Raw genomic sequence first — 25683 nt, forward strand, 5'->3', positions numbered from 1 at the left:
ATTGAATCAACACTTTGTCCTTTATCATCTGAATGTTTTTTATGCTTTGTTAAATTATAAAATATTGATATTGAATATTGAATAATTAGCTACAAAGATAAAAAAAAATAAAAAAGTAGGCACCTTGGTATTTAACTTAACGTAAATTGATCAGTTTTTGCCCTCAAAACCTGCCTCATATGAGCAATCACATATCCTACTGTATATAATGTAATCCCTTTCAATGGAACCCATACCCACTCTATAGCTAAAAGTACACCACAGGATGAAACCTGCCACTGGGATAACTGAGTCATGAATCTTGGCTATCCCTAAAGTTCACTGAGAAGTGTTGGTTACTGCTTTTGCCACTGGCTTGTTAGAAGACCTGCAAGCACCTTGCACCACATGATACTACCGCTGACACAAAGCAAAGTTACTTTCTGGACACGGTGGTGGGTCCTACATGTTGCCTTCTTACACCTGCTGAAAAAAGGCTCAACGTGCCATTTTGGTGATACAGACAGATGGCATGTATAAGCACGCCTCATATGTGATGTCATAAAGATAAATGCTCTTTGTTGTTGTTGTTGTTGTGGAGAATTTCATTATGTGTCTAGGGTTTCAGCTGAAGTGTTTCCCAAGGTAACTGGTGCAACTAATCAGACTGGTTCAGCTGAAAATAATGATTTCACATGAGGAAAGAGAAACTGAGAATTACTCTTGAGATTGGGGGATTTAAATAAGCAAAAGGAGTTGAAGAGACAAAAAGCCTTGAATTCACAACAGTCTACTGGCCCATAGCAAGCAAGATGGGAGTGTCACGAGCAACAAAACATGGCATTCTGGGAACCAGGCCAAAGATTGGGTGAAAACTCCAGCAGGCCAGTAAGGACCTGTGAAGTTTTTTAAAACTCTATTGTATGTTGTTGCTCTTTTAAAGTGACAGATTTTATTTAAATATGAAAGCTGCTAGTAGATGAAAGTATAACTACACAAAAGAGTGTGAGTCTTCATACTGTATGTGTGACCAGAAAAAGAAAAAAGAATGCACAGTGACAGTTTATTACATACATACAGTAATATAACATATTACAGTGGGAGTGTGAAGCAGCAGGCAGCAGCACTGCTTTTTAGAGGATGAATAAAGATTACAGGTTGAAAACATGTACTAAACAATAAATAGTATGCTACTTTCCATCATGTACAGGCTAATTCCATTGTTCTTTATTTGTTCCTTCTGCCTCTTTATTTGAATGTCTGTCTGTATGTTGGTTTGTTTTCTCCTTTCTTCCTTTCCTTCTGTCTTTCCTGCATTCCCTTTTACCTTTACCATACCAAGTAATCATAAATGAGGGCAAATCTTCATAATGATGGCACTATAGCAATCACAATTTCAAACATTTAGTGAATATTGGCATGATATGGTGCAGCCGGTATAGCTTGTTTGCATTTGTATAACATCAGTGAAAACTAAATAAAAGAAATAGTTTGTTTCTTTTCTACCAGAGTAGCAGTTTAGAATGCAAGAAAGTAGCAATTTGCAGCACATTGCATTGAATAAGCCAGAGGCTTATATAAAATCTGTGTTCTAAATGTTATTTTAATGTTGAATCAGCTTAGTTGCAGTAAAACACTGCTACTGCTCACATTTTGGAGCCTATTATTTGATGCACATGTATTATCAGCACAAGTACAAAACAAATGTTAATGAAAAATAATAAACCTTTTAAAACACAAAAGTTGCTCTATGTTTTGCAGGGTGTTCTGCATTTAGCATTGTTCATTTACGCTTTACTATCAAACATGCCTCATGGAGGTACAGCACTGTTTTGTCATACTACTTCCTGATTCAAATGATCTGACCAATATGATTACAGCACTCACCCCAGCCTCCCGCCCTCACCTTTCCAAACCAGCCAATAGGCGACGTCTGTGGAGCTCTCCTCGCGCAGAGGTCGAGCCACACAGGTAACTCAGAAAAAAATAGAAAGGAGAGGAGGAAAAAAAACTGCAGGTGTTGTTATGGAGTTCGTGTGAAAGTAAAACGGATTTCCACCCTTCTTTACCAGTTAAACCAGTATCTCTGGATAGAACACACTCAAGTACTTCAACAGGTAGAGTCTGAACGCAAACTCTTTCGTGGCTCCTCTGAAAATAATCTCCCCCCTTTTTCTCTCTGCGTTTACCTCAATTGAGTTTCAGCCCTTTTGTTCGCTCTTCTTATCACTTGGAAAAAGGTGAACCCTCGTGTTATTTTTTTATTTTAATCTTTGCTTTAATTGTAGTTTTTACCCTTGTGGTCCCTGATGGCTTCGCACAGTGATACTCTGGTGGTGTTCTTTGGGGCAACAGCTGGTGCAAATGGGGGTAAACTGGGTTCGGATGAGAGGGAAATAATTCTCTTGGTGTGGCAAATTGTGGATCTACATGAGAAAAAGGTACGGACCTTTCTGACCCGTTCGTTCGTTGTACGGTTTCTTATGTACCCAAAGTGTTTGTGGCATAGTGTCTACCTGTAGTGAAACAGTATGTTTGACATTTAAATCAACATGGTGTGCTCTCTAAAACCGTCCGCAGCATGCTAGCTAACGCTCCGTCCAGCCGTCTTGTTAAGCTCACCCTTTTACAGGTGTGCGACCAAAATTTAACAACCAGGTGAGGTCGGTAGTTTCACCTCATGGAGAAAACACACCGTTTTGGTTTGGCATGTCAGCTTCTTGATATAGACTAAAAAACGCTTTATTGACAATTAAGTGCTTTTTGCAACTACATTGTCAATTGTTTGTTTGACTTTTGTAAGAGTTCATTTTTCTGAGTGTGGGTGTTTATAGTCTATAATTTGCCATAAATTAGCATTTTTGTTTTACGCTGTGTTCTGCGCCGTGAACCGCTAAATCCATTTACAGGTCGGGAAGCTTCATAGATGTCTTGTCAAGCCAGACACTTTAGAGTTGACAGACCAGTGTAAAGAGGAGACAGGACTGACTGTGCAAGACCTCGTTAAAGCTGAGCCCCTGGACAAAGTTCTGCAACAGGTGAGTCCCACTGGTCACTTAAATGTGAGGTGCATTTCTACATAAGGAATATTTAAGAAGCATTCCACTCCGTTTTTACACGCACATAGGCCTACACACAGGACCTATAAACATCCATTGGTTTTGTAGAGCGATGTCTGAGTGATGGGGCTGCCATAATTAGAGCCGTTGGGGGTTTGGTGCCTGGCTTAAAGGAACACGCCGACTTATTGGGAATTTAGCTTATTCACTGTAACCCCCAGAGTTAGACAAGTCAATACATACCCTTCTCATCTCTGTGCATGCTGTAAGGCTCTCTGATGGCTCCAGCGGCATCAGGCCAGCACAGAACATGCAGGTGAATGGTTCCAGCAATCCTACTGCTCCGAATAAGTGACAAAATAACGCCAACATGTTCCTATTTACGTGTTGTGATTTGTAGAGTCACAGCGTGTACAAAAAACAACATAACATGAGACACAGCCACCTTCTATCCCTAAACAAACCAGGAACTATATTCTCAGGGGGAAGAATATAGTACTTTGGCGGAGTGATATGCAAGCCTGTCTGAGAATATAGTTTTTTTACGGTTAGAAGATGGCTGTGTCTCATGTCACGTTGTTTTGTGTACATGCTGTGACTATACAAATCACAACATGTAAATAGGAACATGTTGGTGTTATTTTGTCACTTTTGTCACAATTTGGAGCAGTAGGATTACTGGAACCATTCACCTGCAGGATCTGTGCTGGGCTAAGCTAATGCTGGAGCCGTCAGACAGCGTTACAGCACGCACGGAGATGAGAAGGGTATGTATGGACTTGTCTAACTCTGGGGGTTACGGTGAATAAGCTAAAGTCCCAATAAGTCGGTGTGTTCCTTAAGGGCACCTTGGCAGTGCCCAGGAGTTGAACTGGCACCTCTCCAGTTACCAGTCCACGCTGCATTCCTGGACTTGAAAATGTGAAATAGGCCTTTTAAAGGTCTTGGTACTCAGTTTTATACACAATGTTTGAAATCTCTCACTGGGATACTGAATTCATGAAAACCACAGCAAAAGCTCATAAAACCTCAATGCTGTCAGCAACATTATATGAAATTCAGAAGCTAATTAAACCGAGGCAGTTTATCTCTGACAGTTTATGCCCAGAGCAAGATGGGACATGACAAGCCTAATGTGGCACTGAGCTGTAAATTAATGTGAGGAGTGTCAAATTTCCCTGATGACATTTAGAAAAATGGTCTTTCCACCTGGTTGAGATATGTCATTGGCTTTGCCCTGACAGTTAAACTCTGCTGACAGTTTGTAAAAGCTAAAGGGCTAGGATAGGCAGAGCCCGAGGCATCTGACGATAAGGAGGAGTCGCAGGTCTAGTCTTGTCTTGGCCCTGCTGCAGACATCTGGAAGGCGGAATCTTTACATGGGACCGCACCTCTGTTTTAGGCTGCAGGACAGACTTTTAGATCTTAGGCTTCATCATTAGCATGGCACTTCTTGACATGAATTTGCTTTCTGGTTCCTCCCTTTCAGGAGGTGTGTCGACAAAAGTGCTTATGTTGCCAAACTCCTCTTCGCAAGAGTGTTTGTTTGCATTGGCTGCATCTTTACCGCCCTTCCAGTATGTCATAGTTTAAAAACCTCTCATTATCATGCTGGACCAGTGTGTTTGGGTTGATATTAGTGCTGCTGTGGTCTAAATACCATGCATGCACCAGCAGGTTGGTTGGGCTAATCAATTGAAAATGGGTTGTTTTCTTTACATTCTTTCTGGGGGATTGATCCAAATGCTGAAGTAATGTATGCCTCATACAGACCTGGTAAGACTTCAGCTCCACTGTCGGTTAGTTTGTGTGCTGAACCTTCAAATATTAACCCAAGTAATCAGATCGTTCTTTTCATACCTTTCTCTCACCGGTTACTTTCTTTCTCTATTGGTCATTCTAAGATTACTTTTTTTTTTTATCCTTTTTGATACAGGGAAGTAAAGGAAATGAACATTTTTCTAACTAGTTTGAAGCGTTGTACAGAACTGCAACATAGAAGAATGTGTTTTTTTATTCATTTATTTTTATTTTTTTTTTATTTTTTTATTAAGATGGGGCAGTCCATTTCATCTTAATCAATGATCGAGGGAAACAAGCACCTGGTGGGCTGTGTGGTCTGAGAGAAGGCTGTGGAGACTAGCAGGGCTATTTACCAGCTAAACTCCATAACATTGGAAACTGTTTCTCCACAAAGAATCATGCTAAAGCACCACTTTAAATATTGTCATTTAGTTGGCTAGTTTTTCCGAGATGTGCTCATACATTTCTTGGAAATAAGCCATTTAGCATTTTAAAAAAAAAGAAGCATTAAATGACTAATTGACTAAATAAATATTAGTTGACTAAAACCAAAAGGACCGATTAGGGGTGTATGTGTGTGTCAGTCCTGCAGTGCAGTTCCTGGGAGTAGGCTGATGGATGGTTTAGCTGTTGTCAGGCTGCTGACTGTACAGGCTTGGATTTAGTCTGGGACACTGACAGCATGTCACAGCCTGTAGGGAGCTGCACATGATGGGAGACCTCACACACCTTGTTGTTGTTGTGACACTGTTTTTCAACTGTTTTAGACCACGGACAGAAATACTGGCTTCAGCAGTGAGTGAAATTAAGGATTAGGTGCTTGCTACCAAAGGCAACTATATTGTGACATAGACAACTTGATGAATCACATCTAAGAGTAATTCACACAAGCTGGATCTTAACACTACGGGGAAAAAAAGGCTGCACAAAGATCACATGCAAAAATCACTCTGATTCGTATGAGCCCAATCCTACGATGATGTATTCCTGGGTGTGTCCAAAGACTTCTAAGACCAAAGTGTCAAAATGAATGCCCTTTTATAAAAGGAATATTTTAAATGAATGTTGATGTTTTGTGCCTGTTGCTACAATAGCTGTTATGTTCACACAAGAAAGCAAGTTTTTTGGGGAAATCAGACTTAAGACAGGGAATTACTGGAGGAGAATATACTGCAGTCATCTGATTACTTCAGAATTATGTTTGCACTCATGTAACTTTGTAAATGTGTTAAATATAACTCTAATGTCAGAAAACGTACTATACTGTATATGACACAGCAGCTTGAAGAGATGGACACAGTGGACACTTTTCATGTGTCCATGTGCATGTTCCTGAATTTTACAAACACTGAAAACTTTTCTTTTCAGTTTTAGACATTTTATTGGGACTTTTTCTATTATTTTCTTTCATCTCAGTCCACTGTCAGGTAATTTTCTGTGCATGTTATTGTAGTGCACATGCTCACAATGTAAAAAAAACTTGTTAGAAACTGGCTTCAGAATAAACATGGCCAGTGAAAAAAAGTGGATTTTTCATTTACATGATAATCTATGAACTGTGTGGATTTTTGCCAAGTTAGAATCATTCTGAATGCAAGCAGCGGCCAACTCTTGTCATGAGACATGTGCTGTGGTGGCAGGGTGTGTTTGCCTGTAGGTGCCTTTTTTAAACCGTTAAAACAGCAGGAACTGCCACAACACTCCCTGCTGCTCTTATCGGAATTTGTTTCAGCCACCACCACCCCACCTCACCTCTGCATGCAAACAATCCAGTTAACCTGGAGAGCAAATTGTGATAGGACCATGTTCAAAGGCCACTTCCTCCCCCTCATCTGTGGAAATGCTTTCCAGAGGGTGGAGTGAGAGCGAAAGTTGGTTTAACATAAATTTGGTTATGTGTGGATCCTAAAACTTTGGAGAAACGGATGTTGATTTTGAATTCAACTAAAATGTCTCTTTCTTCCTGTAGCAAGAGGGCGTTATCCTATAGAAAGTGTGACATGGGTTAAAGTAGATAGCAGAGCCAAGCTTGCCAGTAAGGCATGATAACAATGATTGTATCATTGAAATAAAACATTTAAGTCTGGATGTTTATTGGCAGCATGTTGCAAAGATTATACAGACAGTCTTGGTATAAAGTGGAACATGCATAGTGGGTGGCTGTCTGATTTCACACATTGCACGTTAATAGCCGATCATGCTAATTGAAAATGAAAAGTAGCTAATTTAAGGTGGAAGGTGGAACACTGACCTTTTTCTATGTTCTTTTTCTTCTCTGTGATCTGTTCAGGAGTTTGGATCAGTGGCATGTTGCCTCTACATATCTGTCAGTGTGAGATTTGTCTTCTGTTTTCTCAATTTAAACTTTTTTATTTTTATTTTTTTTGAGACACCGTGGCGAAAGGTAGTGGGGGTGCCACTACGTCATCAAAAGCATTTGGTTATTTCTCAGTAATCCGGCTTTAGTAATTGGCCAAGGCGGAGCAGCATGCACAGCTAATAGCAAATATTAGTCCTGTTATCACTGTAAACATGAAATGATTCAGTATGGCTGTGCTTAAAATGTGCTGATGGATTAATCTACACAATTTTGGAGTATCATAGTTTAAGATTTTTGTTTGTGAAAGCTTAGTTATTAAATTGGATTAAAGAAGATACTTGTTTTTTGGTATTGTGAGCTTTCAGACATACCTAAGAAAAATAATCTCCCTACAGTGAAAACTGTACATGTGACTTCCTGAGAATTTGCACATTCAATGAATGAGGGATTTGAAATCTAGGGACTTTGAATTCCACAACTGTCTGTGTTTTTTTTTTAATTTTATTTATTTAAACTTCTTGTTTGCTACTTACTTTGACAATTACAGCTCCACCAAAGCCTGTAATACAAGGTATGCTGCTGGGGTGGTGTGTTGATACTGTGGTCAGGCAAGTTTGTTTACCTTGGAAATGTAATATGCTAATTGAACTAGACTTGATCAAAACATGTAAGGGCAGGTAGATATGAAGTTGCCAAAACATCAAGAGTTAATTATATCGCTTTATATTGTGAGTATAATAATTAAATCCCTTGAAATAGATCTGTCCTCTGTGTACATTGTCTCACAATTTTTTTTCTGGGTTACACCTTTTTAGTTAGTCACAATATTGTGGTTGACTTAACCTATTGTTTTCATGTACAGTTTTGTAACCACCCTAAATTTAAGAAGTAATTTAGTTCTGGGATTAGAATGACAGCCAGAAAAGCGCATTTCTCATCAAATTATCCTGTTGTGTATCTGTGGCGGCTATATCAATTAACTGCTGTATCTGATCCGGGCCACATCGCCAACATTTACTTAGCTAATAGCTCTTAGACAATGTGAAAAGCATCCATATGGTCCATATTTGTTTGACCCAATCTCGAATGTGTCATTATAGGTCTAATTCCTAATATATAAAGCTTAAAACTTAATTATCAGACAACATAGTATAGCCTTTTCATGCGGTTTGTCAGCTAACATTTTAGAACTTCCCACTTCTAACACATGGACCTTTTGCATCTCATGTGAAATACTTAAATGCTCAATCTAAAACCATCATATCTAAGAACTTTGTGGTGCTTTCCTTCTCAAATGAAAAGAAAAAAAATGGAAATTGTACAGGGTCTTGAGCTTGCATGTGCTCGAGAATTTTTGAAAATACTCTAGCCACTCCTATTTTCACATGACCCTGACCCTGAAAATTGCAGAAACATTTACAGGATAGGTTGAAAGAGGCTATGGGGTGTAGTTGAAAGACTGGTAATGACTGTCCATGTCAATTTTTACTCCGAATTGCACAATGGCAAAGAAAACTTACAAAAGAATAGTTTTTGAAAATAACTTTTATACATTTTTTAAGTTTAGTGACCAGTGATCTTTTACTTGTCCGCTTGTGTTCATGGGCTCTTGCGGTTTTTTTTTTTTTTTTTTTTTTTTTTTTTCTCCGATCAATGAGTCTTTCAAGTTTCTGTCCAGCCACCCTAAATCTATCCTCGAAGCATTGTTCCCTTGTCAGCAGCTGGTACGCGTTGCCAAATAGCTCTGTATTTCTCTGACTTTTAAGGAGCATGCTTCAACATGCACCTCTAATACGCTCTCACTGTCTGAAGATCAGTCATAAATAGCCATTGGCCATGTCATTGGGTTTTGGTCTCACACCCAGACGGTCTAATTTTGCACTTAGACAGGTGACTCTGAGGATTCAGGGAAGAAGAAGGGAAAAACTAACATGACCACTTTCTGAAGAGGGAAAAGATAGGTTCTTGCATGGTAACATTGAGTAGGAAATTAATACAAGCGGCATTCAAGTCGATATGATTTGACAAATTATGCAAAGTATTTTGGGTTGGAACCTATGTATGAGATACTACAGATACCCCCGTTATGGTCCCCACATCATTTCCAAAATACGTTTTTTTTTTTTTTTTTTTTTTTTTTTTTTTTTTTTTGTATAGCTGCTTAGCAAAGCATTCAACCTAAATAAATAAAAGGTGGCTGCCCTTGGAGATTAATCATCTAAAATCATAAAACTAGAAAGGCACTCCCAGAGTGCAAGCCTCCGCCAATGCTATGCCCTATCTCTCATTGTTAACAAAAGTGAAACATAATTGGTGTATACGCCCTATGATTTGGATCCGCTCCAAAATGTAATGGTTGTGCAAAGGCCTACACTACACCAAGTTTTATGAACATTGGGCCAGTAGTAGTTACAAGTAATACGTTCTCAGAATTGCAGTCCTCTGACATGTGTATTGAAGTGGTGGCCTCTGTTGACTGTTAAATGCTGCCAACAACAGGTTGACACAACACACAGAATGGGGCTCATTGAATTGGTAGTTAGTGTACTAATGTGGGAGTTGCTGGAATCTAGGATTGGGTATTGGTTAATCAGATTTTACGTAAAGTGGAGGAAGGCAGGTTGGACTCGTATGGGTTGTTTTTCATCTTGTCTGGCTGTGACTATTGGTCGTGCTCGACAACTATGATGCTGGTATTTAGTGGTGTGATCATTCCTCTCCTTTGTCTGCTCCCTCCCTTGCTAGGCAAACGCTAAAACCTGTTGGACAAGCTTCGTTCCTAATGAAAAACAAACGCACAAACCCCATTTCCACCTGGTATTAAAATCTGATCTGAGTGATCCAATCACAAGTGGACAGCTATAGGTACAGGTGGGAATCAATGCACCCAGAGCACATCGAGATCCAGTCACCTAGACCACAGTTGGTGGTTTAGGCCACATGTTACCACACTCTTTTAGCTGTGTGTACATGTATGTGCTTTGGGCCACCCGACTGCCTACTCAACTGAGCAGAACTACATACTAATTCAAAGTATTTCTCATGTCACAAAAACCACTGATAGTAAATTGTGTGTTTTGGATGTTATTATTATACTATTGGGGCTATGTCGGTCATGTTGTTGTGCTGCCTGCTGTTATACCCCCGGCTGTCTGGAGCTCTGTGCCCCACTGTTGCCTGGAAAAGGCAGCTACCGGTATACAATGTTATTTTTAGTTTCATAAAACATCCCTGAATTCACAAATATGTAGGATATTGCTACGAACAAGCCTGCTCTTACGTCGCAACCTCTTCTTGTGCAATTTAGTAGTCTCACGTTGCCAGACCTACAGTATCTCCACAGTGCTGTGTCAGCGCTGGAGTAAGCCGGCGAGCCTGAGAGGTCATAGCTGTAAAATGGAACGGTTTAATTTCTTATACATTCTTCACAATAAAGACCCCCTTTATTTTGTTATTCAAAAGCTTTTATTATGAAGCACCAATAGCATGAAATGTTGGGTCTTCATCAGCATTAACTTAACACAACTCCTATAATTGGACATGAAATTTAAAATAAAGCCGATCTAGAAACTAAACTTGAAACCACAGAGATTTAGTTAGAAGCTACAAACGGTTCTGCTGTTCATCAGTATACCTCCTTATTGTTCATTAGTCATTCCATGCTTCTAATGTATGATTTATTTGAGAGTAGTAACTGAAATGTTTGCACACATATACACACACACACACACACACACACACACACACACACCTCTATCTCTCACTCACAACCAGCCTATATGCAAACGTTTTTGCATATAGAGCAAGAAAGTGATCCAATTACAAGTGGTCACTCAAAACGCATTTGGAGACACATTCCACCTGGCAGGTGGGAACACGTACATACATAGGTACGTAACTTAGAGCTCAGAACGGATTTTAATATTGGGTGGAAATGTGGACACAGTCAAACGCAAGAGCACCTACACTTGTCTGCCTTTAGATTAAATTACACTGTGTAATTCTCACTTTCACATAGTGGGTAGTGTTTTCACAGCAGATACTAGAACCATATTTGACCCATTTATTTTAAAGTCACGTGATGTTTGTAAATTAATGGGGAAGATTTTTAGGTAGTCAGATTTGATATTGACAGTCCCACTTTCCTGTGATGGGTACACATTTTAAAATATTCTGGTATTTTCTCCTTCTTTGCTTTATTACGCAGTTCCAGCAGTCAGTGTCATCAGAAGTGAAATGCCTCGGCAGAAGCTCTTTCACACTTTGCGTCAACAGTCCCCTTGTCATCCGACAGGCCCTCCACCCCGAAGCTTCCAAAAAGGTGTGTGTGTGTGTGTGTTTAATTTCTAGAAATGTGCTGTGAGTTAAATGTGACAACCATCAAGTTGACCTATATTAAGTAATTTCTTTTAAATTATGATTATTTCCTCCTTTTTGTGTTCCTACTAATACCTCTGACACAAGATGATGTCAACATAACTTGCTTCTGGATTCTCTTTATTTTTTTTATCTTTGTCTGCCGCTAGCTTCCTGGTGTGTCCTACTATGTCATACTAAATCTTTTTTGTTGTTTCCTTTTCAGAATCTTGTCCTTCCTGAATGTTTCTTTTCATTTGTGGACATAAGGAGGGAGTTTCACAAATGCTGCCCCAGTGCCAGCCCCTTGCAGAAGCTCACACTTGCCTCCATGTTAGAATGTATCCTTTGCTAGTAGTCATATTATTGAAAACACTCCTTTAGCTGTATATTTCAGCGAAGATACAAGGAAGATTGTTAATGTTTGCAGAACTGTATTTACTGAGTATATAGCCTAGGCTTTTCATTACAAATCCAGTTTAGGTTTTATCAATGTAAAACAAAGTAGACACAGATCTGTGCAGCATGACACGTCAACAACTAGTACAAATTCAAAATAACAGGCCAATTCAACTAGTGAGTGTCCTTAACTATGGGTGTGTGTAGATGTTGGTCTTCCTGCTGTGTCAGAGCAGTCGATGGGGGCGAGGGAGGTGAGCAGCATGGTGCAGCTGACACTTCACATCCTGGCTGAGCCCTACAGTAAGTAACTCCCACCCTTTTGTAACTAAAATGATCAGACATTGACCTAAAAATATATACATGTATGAACACCAATGCAGTGGCATGCACTGTTTGCAAACAATCATTGGTATGCATTAACCTTTGACTACCTGATGGTTTGGGTTTATAAAATCAGCGCTGTGAATGCAATACTGAAGTCTTTGCATTGTACCACAATTGTCTTGGATCTTTTTAATTGTATGAAACTGGAACATAGCCCAAATATTCAGAGAGAGAACACTATTAACTAGAAGGTGTGGTAGTTCGATCATTGACGAATGTCTTGATTATATTATTGCCAATTAACAAGCCAGAAATGCTTATACTTTACTATTCTATACTACATTAGACAATTTATGGGTTGATGTAAGATGACTCCAGATATGTTTCAGTGCAAATAAATCAAACTTTAATTGGAGAACTTCTATCTTGACTGTGGCAGTCACCTCTGGCTTTATCCTCTTAATAACCAAGTATGTCTTTGGGTGTGACAAGTAACAGGAATGCGTGAGTCCTTAAAGCACACACTGCTTGGCAGGGTAAACCTGTTCACTACAGAAAAGAAAGAACATTGTTTTGTTCCTTTCTAGATGCAACAACATACTCAATCATAAAATTTTATTTATTTTTTAGACCACAAGTTCTCCTGTGTTGAAACCGTGAAGTACAAGTTTGATTCCGGCACATGGTATGTATTAACTTTTCATTAGATGCACATGTATCTCACTCCATCTTTGTTCCTATCACACCTGTTTGTCTGTTGTTGCAGACTGCCCCCCCCCATATTCAGCTCTCAGACCTCGGGCCCTTGGCATTGATTACAGCAACAAGGAAACCACAAGTGTGTCATTAAAGCTGTCCAACTTTGCCATCAAGTGCTTACCTGGCTATCTAGTAGAACACCAAATCCTGTTGCTCTCAGACAGTCAAAAGCATGTCACCTTGACAACCCCCTGACATTTAATCATGGGAGTGTTTTACTGTGTTAAGCACTTACTGTGAGTGGCCTCTGTGTCTGCAATCTATAGACAATCTCTTCAAATTTGACACAAGCAATGGTGTATTTCCTAAAGGCTATAGTCATCTGCAGGGATATTTTTTAATAATCTGTTGTAATTATTCTTCCTTTTCTAAATTATTAATAAATTATAAATATAGTCAGAATGTCAGTTTTTTTTTTTTTTTTTTTTCTCCCTTTTCAGCAGCAAGACAGAGCCAGTAGACAGTGAGACAGTGATCCGAGCACGGGGGCTTCCATGGCAGTCTTCAGACCAAGACATTGCTCGCTTCTTTAAAGGCCTCAGTATTGCCAAGTATGTTGCACTTAATGGACATATTCCAACAGCCCTGTTACTCCATTGAACTTTATTTAAACTTCTACTGTGGAAAAACATTTTATGCAGGGGATTTGAGTTTTTTTCTTTTTTTCAACTGCTGGTGCTCTCACTTTACCATTTGTGATTTGCAAAATCAGTTTTGAAATTTTCTGTAGATTGTAGATCATATAAAATGCTCTTTTAAAAGTCCATTAAACCTCCAAGATTAGTGTTAGTTCATATCATTAACTGTGTTTGTACTTATGCAAGCTTCTGTTCACCTGTGTTTCAGGGGTGGCGTGGCCTTGTGTCTAAATGCTCAAGGCAGGAGGAACGGCGAGGCCTTAGTTCGTTTCATCAACTCCGAACACCGGGACCTGGCCCTGGAACGCCACAAGCACCACATGGGTAGCCGCTACATCGAGGTTGGATTCAGTTCAGTCATTCTTGTTCAGTCTTACTGTAATTTAGTTTAGTATGTTTTTGAATGATGCTCAGCTGAAAACTAAACCCTCCTTTAAGTATTAAGGTAGTTGATGTGTGTCTGTAAAATGTCTTCTAAACGACAATTATATAATGTTTGTTATGGCTAAATCTAGTTTTCCTCTTGTCTTCTCAGGTCTACAAGGCCACAGGAGAGGAATTCCTAAAGATTGCTGGAGGTCAGATTTCAGATCTTTTTTTTTTTTTTTTTTTTTTTTTCATCATGTTTGTTTGAGGAGTTGTAGTGAAAGGCGTTCTGTTGGTGTGTGGTAGACTTTTAGTTCACGGCTTTCCCACATCTTTGAGGAAAAACAAGCCCACATCTGTAAAAGAGCAGCTATTTAGTGACCGTAAAATAGGGGATCTCATTTGCGCTCCGGCTCTCTCTCCTATTACCTGTGTCTTTACCTCATCCTAGTAACTCCCCATCAGCTTATCTTGGACTAATGAAAGACGCTTTGTGAGGAGCTTTTCCCACTGCCCCCCCCCCACTCATCCCTTCCTCATCCCCAGTCCAACCCTTTGAAGAAAACATTGACTCTCTGCAGCAGCAAACAGCAGCTCACCTGTTCAGTTCTGCCTCGAGCTGCACTCCCCCGAGGGAGAGGCGGCTGACGGCCAGTGAAAGGACTGGCTCAGTGCTGATACAAAGGGGGTGTGAAGAGACAAAGGCAGGGCCCAGAGCCTCTGGACCATAGAACAGCAGCCACCAGTAACACAGGACAGAGATAGTAGACAAAGAAACACAGTCACACAGAGCAGATAACTTGCAGTGGCTGCCAGTCTGAATGTGGACTTTACTCAGATGAGTTAAGATCAGTACAGATTGACAGCACATTGGACTTTAAGCAAATAGTTCAAGCAGACCCGACACAGCTGCATTTATCAATAGACATCAATTTGAGGATTTGTTTCACTTTTTACCATACAGTACAAACGATAAATATGGGTCTGAGCCACTGAACTTTATATCCACAATGTGTATTACCTTCATGATAAGTCATCAAAATGTTTTTTTTTATCTGTCTGGACATGTAGTTTCATTTGTTGCATCTACTGTAAACTTTCTACATGGTTACAAAGCGATCAAAAACAGCCACATGGTTAAAACAAAACTCACTGTAACTTTACAAGGCACTGTTAGCAAATGTCCTGTATGTACAAACTCCTCTGACATGAGGTCAGTTGGTTTACCAGCAGTACACAAGATGAGGTTACTTGCAAATGTAAGGGTTGACTGTGAGATAGGATGAGATGATTAGTTTTTATAGCCCCTGTTGTCATGGTTGTATAAGCTAACGTATTCTCTTAGTTTCCACTTAGTCTCTCCCCAAACTGATTCTTCTTGAACTACAGCAGAGTAAAGAGGAACATGATATCAACAAAGGAAATAAACCGGAAACCAAATGCAAGTGATTGTGTAATTGGGGGTCAGTGAATAAAGCCGTGTGAAAAATCTGCCATGATTTAGCTGGTTGTGCAAGACCAGTGTAACACTTTGGATGCAAACCAGCCATTTTTCCTGTAAGAACACCTTTTTGATTTTGTGATTTAGAACTACTTTTCTTAACAGGGTTACAAAGTGTTTTTCAGAAAACAACATAAAACAACAATGAAATAATAAATAAATAAATGGGCAAGGATGGATGATAATCCAAACAAGGATCATAAATATTGTTGGAGTGTCACTTGGATGGTCGTATGATGCCAGGGGTTTCATAGCTGTCCTCTTGACTCTAGGTACGTCTAACGAGGTGGCCCAGTTCCTGTCCAAAGAGAACCAAGTGATTATTCGTATGCGGGGCTTGCCGTTCACCGCAACACCCCAGGAAGTACTGTCCTTCCTTGGTCCTGAGAGCCCAGTAACAGATGGTGCAGAGGGTCTGCTCTTTGTCAAGTACCCTGATGGACGGCCCACTGGCGATGCCTTTGTGCTCTTCTCTTGTGAAGAGTACGCCCAGAATGCCCTGAAGAAGCACAAGCAGATCCTGGGCAAGCGGTATATCGAGCTGTTTCGGAGTACTGCGGCCGAGGTGCAACAGGTAAATTCTTTCAGTTGTACAGGCTAAGGAAATCTTTTGAGCTCTAATTATTATGATGTGAAATGTATGTCATATTATTGAGACTACTGCTGGCAAAATGTGCCAACATACTGCATCAAAGGGTTTAAAAAGATGTAATGTAAAAAATACAGAAGCCATTGTGTATGGAACAGGAAGTGGTCCATTTTAGAAGATTAGTTTTGAGCTCCCCTGTGCAAGATGCCTAATGCATTTAGGTTTGCGTTGTGTAGCCTAATTCCAGAAATGTCTGTTTCTAAGTAACATTACAACTGGGAATATGAATATGAGGGGAACTTGTGGCTTTGGTTTTCTATTTCATACATACGCATGCTATTCCTTGCTAGCAAATGGAGAAAGAGCCCTCTTTTTTTTTTTTTTTTTTTTTTTTTTTGTCGTCAATGAATCATTTTTTAAAAAACGTTTCCCTTTTTTGCTTGACAGCAGTCAACATGGTAAAGGTTACTAAAGAACTGATGTCATGACAACGAAGAAAAACATGGTATCAGTATGTGATTGAAAATAACATTTATCTTATTGCACAATGTATATGTACATTGTTCTTTTAATTACCCGGAGAACTGCTGTGAACCTTTTGACCGTCAGCTCATTCCTGTTGGCTGTGAAGTGTTAATATCAAGTGGACCATATCTGATTAAACCTTTTTTTTTTTTTTTTTTTTTTTTTTTTTTTTATTTCGGTGTACATTTTCTTTTTATTGGGTGTCTTAATTTGTACATGCAAGCCTCCTATCGACAATGCCGGATTTCCTCTATGGAGAATAGTGTGTTAACCGTAGGGGATTTCAAGCGTTTGCAGAAAACAAGCAGTAATGACTGTTTATTCATCACCGCCCTCTTATTTGTTTGCCAGGTCCTGAACCGCTATATGTCCGCACCTCTGATCTCCACACTGCCTCCTTCACCCATCGTGCCTGTCCCGGTCCTTGCCACGCCTCCATACCTTCAAGCGGCCAGCAGCACTCGCGACTGTGTCCGCCTTCGTGGTCTGCCCTACACTGCCGGCATTGAAGATATCTTGGAGTTCATGGGAGAGCACACTGTAGACATCAAACCACACGGAGTCCACATGGTCCTCAACCAACAGGTCAGACTGGTGGGGAGTCGTGGGCTCAGGCACCTAACTGTTAAGCTTCATGTCTTAAAACCATGTTAAATGTCATCCCCCTTCACACTCAGGTCTCTTCATCAGAAATCACTATAGTAGAACAAAACATTGCAAGACAGATCAAGTCTGAGCAGTTAAATACTTAAGGTATCTGATTAAATCTACATTATAATATTGTTGTCCAAGTTTAGCAATAACTAAAGTGAAAAGAGGAACCTTGGAAGGAGCCTACTTTACTGTTTTATAATTATCATTTGCCCTACAGATTGTTCTCTTCAGACAAAGTCCCACATAAATGTGATGCCGTTTAGACCACCACATGAATTACAGCATTATAGTCCTAAAATTGAGCGGTGATAATCCCAGATAAATCAATCTTTTGTTAGTTTCTAATTGAACAAAAAGCTGATCTCAAACTACTGTATGACAGAATTTCACTTGGTGACCCAGCCCTATCCTTCACCAAATTTTAGCCAAATCCATCATGCCATTTTTTTTTTTTTTTTTTTTTTCTTTTCAGTGAAAATGCCACCTCCTCTGAATTTGAATTGTTGGTAAATGTTATCTTGTGCTCACTGTCTTTAATTTATTCTGTCGGTTTCCTCCTCTGTCCTCTCTGCAGGGTCGCCCCTCTGGTGATGCTTTCATCCAAATGAAATCACCTGACAAGTCATTTATGGTGGCCCAGAAGTGCCATAAAAAGACCATGAAGGACCGTTACGTCGAGGTGTTCCAGTGCTCCACAGAGGAGATGAGCATCGTGCTGATGGGAGGAACCCTGAACCGCAGCGGCCTCTCCCCTCCACCCTGCAAGCTTCCCTGTAGGTTAACTCCACCAAATGTTTGTTTCTGTTTTATATAATATAGATTTATAAGGACACTGATCAACTTAGAAAGTGTGTGTGTGTGTGTGTGTGTGTGTGTGTGTGTGTGTGTGTGTGTGTGTGTGTGTGTGTGTGTGTGTGTGTGTGTGTGTGTGTGTGTGTGTGTGTGTGTGTGTGTGTGTGTGTGTGTGTGTGTGTGTGTGTGTGTGTGTGTGTGTGTGTGTGTGTGTGTGTGTGTGTGTGTGTGTGTGTGTTCCCTTCCTTCCGGAACAGTGATGCCAGTTGAGACTGGACTGAATCCAACTCTGTGTACTTTGCTTACTTATGACTCATATCTGTTTTAGGTGCTGGAGATTAGATTGGGACTGGCAGCCACTGGGGAGCACCTTCAATTCTTACTTTTCTGTGTGCATTTATATATTTTTATTGATTAACAAATCTTTACCCTTTTTTATCTTAGATTTATTAAGTCGTTTCCTGAGAGAGGTGGTTTTTCCTTTTTACTAACCAGAAAAGTCATGGTGATTTCTTTTTGCATGTAGTTTGACCCTGACTAACACATCCGGCTCCACAAGGTCAGCAGTGTTGTGTGTCACTCTGACATTGAGGGAGACCACCGCTGCCCAGAGCCCACACGGATAGTGGCTGTTTGCATGTAAATACATCCATACTGGCATTTGTGTTTACATTGTAGGTATGAGAGCCTGAAGGACACAGTAATCTTTGTAAATGAAAGACCTGGCATACAGAAGGTGTTTATGGCAAGCTCTCCAGTCTGATGTGGTGGTGTTTTTTTTTTTTTTTTTTTTTTTTTTTTTTTTTTTTTTTTTAGAGGTTTTGCCGTCAATATCGTAGTGTTCTGCTAATCCGCTTCCTTGCTGTGATACATGCAGAGACTCTGCTACATCGGCTTAAACAAGTCCACCAGGGAGTTTAACTATTTCTAAACACCTATTTGAAAGTAAAAGTGAAGAAGAATGTTATTACCTAGACCAACAGTGATTTCTTAGCCTTTGTGACTGCATGTGTTGCTCTACCTTACTGTATGTGCAGCTCTGGGGATAGCAGTGATAGGAATATTGGCCAAAACTAGGATTTTTTTTTTTTTCATAGAAAAAGTGACTTAGACGATTGATTGACCAAAATAGTTGCCGATTAATTTTGTCTGGCAAACGATAAATGATTTTTCAGCTCTAAATAATGCTGATCATTAGGGTTGGGCGGTAATACGGTATACCGCGGGGTCTTAAAAATAACAACGGTATCAGTTTCAATACTGTAATAAAAAAAATGCAATGCACTTATATAGGAGACAAGGATTAAATATTAAATATAATTTTATGTAATTATGTGTGGTTATCATCACGTGACAGTGTGGAGGAGAAAGTAGTTTTTTTTTTTTTTTTTTTTTTGTGTTGTTATTGTTTCAGTATTAGGGTTTGGTATTCAGTTTCTGAACAGTGCACGAGCCAACAGTTTGACGCAGTCTGAGCCTTACGTCATCATTTTTAATTAGTCACGATAATACCGTATACCGCGGTAAAATAGGGAGGAGGTTTGACGGTATCAAAATTTGGATACCGCCCAACCCTACTAATCAGTCTGCCTTAATCAGGAGATACCTTAACCTCTAAATAGTATTTCAGGGTCTGGATCATCTTTTGCAAGCTCAAGCTTCCTTTTTAGTAAGAATTGTTTTATTGCTTAAGGTTTGTTGCAAAAGTCTCAACCCTGATGTCTAATATTGTCTTCATTCATAATCACTGGGAGTATAGTGTAACACAAGACACATTGTTTCTGTACAGTTTGTAGCCTGTTGAAATCCCCATGCGGCATGTTGTAAATATTAATTTATGTTCTTTATACTTTTACTACTGGCAGGACTGTGCTTGCACTGAGAACAACCTGTAAATGACCAGACTCTGTATGTATATATCTTTGTCGTTTCTCTAGGTCTGTCTCCCCCCACAGCCTACGCTGCCTTCCCCACCCCCCCTACCATGCTCTCTGAGGCGGCCCTCTACCAGTCCCCGCTGCTGGCTGCTCCCAGACCACCTCACACCGTCACACACAGCCCTGCTCACACTCTGGCCTACTACCCTCCTCATCCACATCTGTACATGAATATGAACATGAACTACACAGCTTACTACCCCAGGTTAGTACATCACCAGTAACCGCTAACTAATAGGTCATTGAAAAAGTTTCACAGCTCCCTAATATTTGTACCGTCTGCCTTAACTTCTTGCCTCTTTGGTCCTTTCAAATGTCTTCCCTCCTTCACCTGAAATACTCTCTCTCCAGCCCCCCAGTTTCTCCTTCCACAGTTAGCTACTTTGCAGCTCCACCGGGAGCAGTGGCAGCCCAACCCCACCCTGCTGCAGCTGCCGGCTCTTCTGTGCTGCCTCAACCTGGCGCCCTGGTCAGGATGCAGGGCCTGCCCTACAACACTGGAGTCAAGGACATTCTCAGCTTCTTCCAGGGATACCAGGTCAGCACATGTTACACTGAAATGAATCCACAGATATAAAATTGCATTGGTATTTGCAAGTAAGTTAGGGGCCACCCAAAGATGCCCAGTGTGTACATGTGCAGCCATATTCTGCAAGAGGTTAAAGCGGCACCTTCTTTCCAGAAGGCCCAGTGCAGTGTTGCAGTAAGTTGTGCAAACCATTTACACCTGCCACTTTATGATGTTAAATTTAAATGATGACCAGGATAACAATAGTGTGTGTGGCTTTATTTAGTTGATTGTAAGTTCTTCCCACAGCCTGCAACATATGAAAGTCTAGAGCTGCTACTAAGCTTTAAACCCTGCAGCGAGTAAGATTTACTTGTTTCCATTGGTGCTTTTTTTTTATTGCAAAATCGCACCACAGTAAGATTCCGTTAAAAGACATGTGCACTTGTGCTGTCCTCCTTTCTTTGTGCTTCCCATATTTTCCGCTGCCAGTCTAAATTAGGTGGAGTCCTCTGAAGCAGGTATGAACCTGAGAGGTGTGGCTTCAGTTTGGCACATTGGGGAGGGAAGGGTAGGAAGGGTGGGGGTTTGAGGTGAGGGGTTGTTCTGTTTTGGCATATAGTTTGGGTCTGCTCTGCTGTTGGTCTTTATGGCTTATGTCATTTAGGTCTGTCTGTCTGTCTGTAGGGTGTCTCTGACTGTAGGGTGTAGCCAGCATCAAATTTACACCAAATAAGATCTTCTTTTAAGTTGCACTCAGGAGAGCTTTACATGCTGACTGATAACGCAAAGCTAACTCCAGTCCTGACTGTTGGCTGAACTACCGTAACTGTATGCTTAATGGAACTTAGTGTGTTTTTCTGGCAGCAGTAGCAACTCTCACACTGGCCTCGGGTGGTTCCCACACCAGTATTGGTGTCCTTTACCACAAAATCCTATGCTTAATCACACGTGCAGTTCAAAGTGTGTGTGTGTGTGTTTTGGCGTGTGTGTGTGTTTTGGCGTGTGTGTGTGTTTTGGTGTGTTTGTCTTTTTAAAAATGTGTTTTTGAGAATATATACCTCTGCCTCTTGTGTGTATTTAAAACTGTGTACTGTTCATGTGTGAAACAATGTGGAAGCCTCCCTCCCTGACTGTCCGTTCACTATCATGCTATCTGTAGTACGCCCCTGACGAGTACAGCGGCATGGTTCAGATGAGTGAACAGGCCCGGAGTCTGATTCAGCCCAAAGAATGGCTCTGTCTTTAGGCACTCACCCCAAGGTAAGAGGAGCCTCCAGACCAGAGAACCAGAGTGGACAGAGAAGGCATTTCCTTTACTTAAATAACCTCTATAATGCACAACATGCAGCAATGGACTAGCATCTAACTACCCAATAAGCACTGAGTTGGTGATTGGTGGTCAGGTTAAAGGTTAAAGTTTGGATACATTTTGTTGAAAATGTCACACTCTAGGCTACGTAAAACATTATCATCATTTCAGTATATTCAAACATGTAGCAGGTGCCTGCTTCACATTGAAACCTATTAATTTAACTTTTGAAATGACGGCACATCTTTTAACCCGCATATCACCAAACCCAATGCTTGTTGTGAGTTTGACCACACTAGTAAGCTCACTAAATCAAAAATGAAATCGGATCAGAGATTTTGCCACAGAAAACATTTTTTGCAATCCACACATCTTACAGAAACATTGTAGCTTCCTAAATAAGGCATATGTGTTGTGCTCACTATGGACAATTTGTACGACATGAAATGAATACGAACGAACGAAGGTTCTTACCATGACAACAAGTCACCACACGTGCCAGCCACATAATCATTTGACACGACTAATCTAAACCGGAATGCCCAATCTAGCCAACAAAGTTCTGAGCTCCTGACCCGGCATGTCTGCCTGCTGCTTCCCAAACAAATCTGCCTCATAACTGAAGTCTCTCCTGTACGCCTGTTGGTAATGCTGAGTCCTGACACCTAAAGGAGTGAATACATATAACGCAGAATGTATAAAATATCGGGGACATTTGTTTGCTTTATTGTCATCTGAAGTGACTGCAGCTCAAAACTATTTTCTTACAGCCATAACACTATTCACCACTGTAGACATGGCTGACTCTGTGCCTGTCTTGTGCCTTCCGTTTATTCCTTAATGTGGATTATCAGTTCAGAGAGACACACACACACACACACACACACACACACACACACACACACACCCCACACCTCCATATATGTGTGCCTGCTCTACCAACTGGGCTAACCCGGCCACATTATCAGTTGACTTTTACAACTTGAACTGCCTCCTGCAGAAGATTTGCATCTCGTATGTTTGCAGAAGACGACAGCTGCTCTATGCAGGTTGTTTGGTATTGAAAGTGTGGCTCTAAGTAATCATTAAAGAGATGAAATGAATGATTAATGACATGAAAATCTAAATCTAATTATCAAATAAATGTTTAAAGGCTTGTAACGCGATATCAGGAAAATGTTCTTGGTATTTTGTACATTCTGTGAATAGTGTTCTGCAGCAGATGCCGATAATCTGTCTGCAGGGTTTTCATTCCAAGTGAACGTACCCAACGTGGACCTGAGAGAGGAATTAAACCGTAAAGCCACTCAGGATTCACGTGTTGGCACGTCCATGTTCACAGTGAAAACTATTTGTATGCGTCTTCCTTAGGGAGAAGTACGACCTTCACAATCAGTTGAGCTTTTAAATAGTGATTTTAAAAGTTATTGTATCACTCTTTTTATTTTAATTTTCTCAACATTGTCACCTAAAGCATTTGGTTATATTTCGCCAAAAGATACCGTTAAAAGACCAAGCACTACCTACTGAACAGAACGGAAAAGCATTGGATACTTTCATATTCATCCTCTGCTAACAGAAGTATCGATTTAGGATCACTGCGAACGTACAAACCTCACTTTCACTCAGTCTTGATTCAGCACGAGACACACACACACACACACACACACACACACACACACACACACACACACACACACACCACCTCATGAAAATGGTTTCTGAACCAGGACCCCTGGTCCTGAATGTAATGTCCCGCTGACGCTGTCTCCCTCTCTCCTGCTCTGACGTGTACACTTGATGGATTTGACTGCTTCCATTACCAATGTAATCAGTGACTTGTTTCATATCTGCATGTCAAGAAAACTGATTTTTCTTTGCATCAAAATGAAGTTTGATGCAAGACGTGGATGCATGCAGACTAACCGATGATTACTGTGTGTGTGGTGCCTCGTGGGTTCCAGGTACCCTGGGAACAGCATGTACTCTGCTTTTGCTCTTTAATCTCTGCCCATTAATCTTTCTTTTTTTTTTTTCTTTCTACCTAACTGGACCGGTTTGAGGAGATGATCTTTTCCCAGGGCATTGTTTGTCCTTGGCTTTCTGGGCTCCCCCTGGTGTTTTGACGGTGCAGCTGCATCAACACAAGTGACGCTGATTGTCTCGCGTGTTTTCTCTCCGTTCCTTTCTCTTTCTGCAGCTCCAGCCAGACGCCGTTCTCATCTTGTACAACTTCAGCGGCCAGTGCAGCGGCGAGGCCTTGATCACCTTCCATAGCGAGGAGATCGCCAGGCGGGCCGTAGCCGAGCGCTCCAACCACCCCTTCTACGGCCAGCAGGTCCACTTGGTCTTATGTAACTGACCACTAGCCGTTCATCTCTCTCTCCCCCCGACGCCCCGTAATTTAACCTCCCATTGAAGAGCACTCTCCTCCCAAAAGCATATTATGCAGCAGCAGTTTTTCCAGTTGATCCCAGGGCCACTTCAAACAGCTATCCAACACCTCCCTTTGCCGGTGATCTGCCATCATGAATACACAGCTGGCCGGGACACTCCTGAAGCTGTTTGTTTGGAGTTTGGACATCGCTGGTGAAGCAGCTGAAGTCAGTAAAGCTTCATCTTGGGCTCATGACTTTGTGGATGTCCAGATAGCATTTCTGTGTATTTGCGCCTTTTGTAAGAGCTGGTTGTGGAGATAAGATGGTGTGGAGCCTGGACAAATATGCATATATGCCCCCCCCCCCCATATGTCTGTACAGATGTTTATCCTGAAATGCTTGAGGCTGTACAAACCACTTCTGCACATGATCATTTTTGTATATTTCTAAAATTTCCCTCTTAACCACTACAATACTTTGACTTTCCAGAGTTTATTACCCTTTGTGTTAGCTCTATGCAAACACGTGTGTATGTGCATGCACAATGTTTATTAAGTTGATGGCCTCCAGCAGTGTAGTGGTGCCATTAAAAAGAGAGAGAAAGAAGCCATAAAGACTACTGAAACAGAGGGAATATCTAACTGTAGTTCTCAACGGTAATGGATTTATTTAACCCAACGTTGAGCTGCAGCGACTATTAGTTAAAACTACAGCAACACCACAGATGTGCCAGCGTACCAACTAATTTGTAACGGGGGTTTTTTTTTCTATAAAAAGCATTTATGTGTATACTTACGGTATGTCATCCCATTTAGATTTTTTCCAAGCACTACAGATTGATTTGCTCTAATGTAAGCGTTAAGTGACAGAGCGTCTTTAATGGAGTACGACAAACTGATTCTATTTTTATTAATCCCATTTCCCTACGCATTGTTTTGAGGTTTTGTTATGGAATATATAAAGTCAGAGGCATATCTTGAAGCCTTTTATAATGATCGACCTCAGCTACTAGATCTCCGTTTTGGTTTCCAGACGATTTATAACAATCAATCTGTAGCTGCTTTAATTCCTGTTTATGACCATATTACTGTGTAAAAGGTGCATGAGTTTTTCTGTGGCAGGCTGGCTGACAGCTGCCCCCCCACCCCTCTTTACCATGCTTACATTACCCAGAGTGCAATACTGGCCCAAACACAGCTAGGTCATCATCTGGTGGCAGAGGAGATATTTCTTTTGTTGCAAGTTTGTCACTTGTATGAATTTAGATCTGTGTAAGACTATACACAATAAATAATGTTGACAATGTTCCATGTTTCATTTGGTCTTATTTAAAGGGATGAATTCATAAGGCACCAATAAAATCAATAAATGTTGCCCAAACATAAAAAAATATGTTCTCATAAAGGGAATAAATACACTTTAAAGATGTGGTGTGAACAGTCTTTTTCCCTTAACATGCAGGGTCTCATTTAGTCGAATGG

At 40.6% G+C, this 25683-nt stretch overlaps 1 protein-coding gene across 3 annotated transcripts; it reads left to right on the plus strand.

Moving 5' to 3' along the window:
* The first annotated feature begins 1935 nt into the window (after nucleotides 1-1935).
* esrp2 (epithelial splicing regulatory protein 2) lies at nucleotides 1936-24563 on the plus strand. Of its 3 annotated transcripts, XM_028584391.1 has the most exons (17): nucleotides 1936-2096; nucleotides 2268-2420; nucleotides 2889-3017; nucleotides 11369-11482; nucleotides 11744-11858; nucleotides 12124-12219; nucleotides 12874-12928; nucleotides 13443-13553; nucleotides 13849-13981; nucleotides 14176-14218; nucleotides 15780-16081; nucleotides 16973-17206; nucleotides 17850-18048; nucleotides 20005-20209; nucleotides 20356-20542; nucleotides 21675-21775; nucleotides 24025-24108. In XM_028584391.1, the coding sequence occupies exons 2-16, from the start codon at nucleotides 2289-2291 to the stop codon at nucleotides 21759-21761; spliced, it is 2142 nt and encodes a 713-aa protein (XP_028440192.1). In that variant the 5' UTR covers nucleotides 1936-2096; nucleotides 2268-2288; the 3' UTR covers nucleotides 21762-21775; nucleotides 24025-24108. The 3 variants fall into 3 exon arrangements, with proteins under 3 accessions (XP_028440192.1, XP_028440174.1, XP_028440182.1); XM_028584373.1 differs by lacking the exon at nucleotides 21675-21775 and having other exon boundaries at nucleotides 24025-24563; XM_028584381.1 differs by lacking the exon at nucleotides 21675-21775 and having other exon boundaries at nucleotides 13446-13553; nucleotides 24025-24563.
* The last annotated feature ends 1120 nt before the right edge of the window (nucleotides 24564-25683 follow it).

Source organism: Perca flavescens, chromosome 1, assembly GCF_004354835.1.
Source record: "Perca flavescens isolate YP-PL-M2 chromosome 1, PFLA_1.0, whole genome shotgun sequence".
NCBI lineage: Eukaryota > Metazoa > Chordata > Actinopteri > Perciformes > Percidae > Perca > Perca flavescens.

Bases quoted from the DNA above. Each gene is read 5' to 3' on its own strand.
- esrp2 (XM_028584373.1), top strand. From the start codon at position 2,289: ATGGCTTCGCACAGTGATACTCTGGTGGTGTTCTTTGGGGCAACAGCT. The intron at 16,082-16,972 runs GTAAATTCTTTC...TTTGTTTGCCAG, and splicing joins CTGCGGCCGAGGTGCAACAG to GTCCTGAACCGCTATATGTC. The intron at 20,210-20,355 runs GTTAGTACATCA...CTCTCTCTCCAG, and splicing joins TACACAGCTTACTACCCCAG to CCCCCCAGTTTCTCCTTCCA.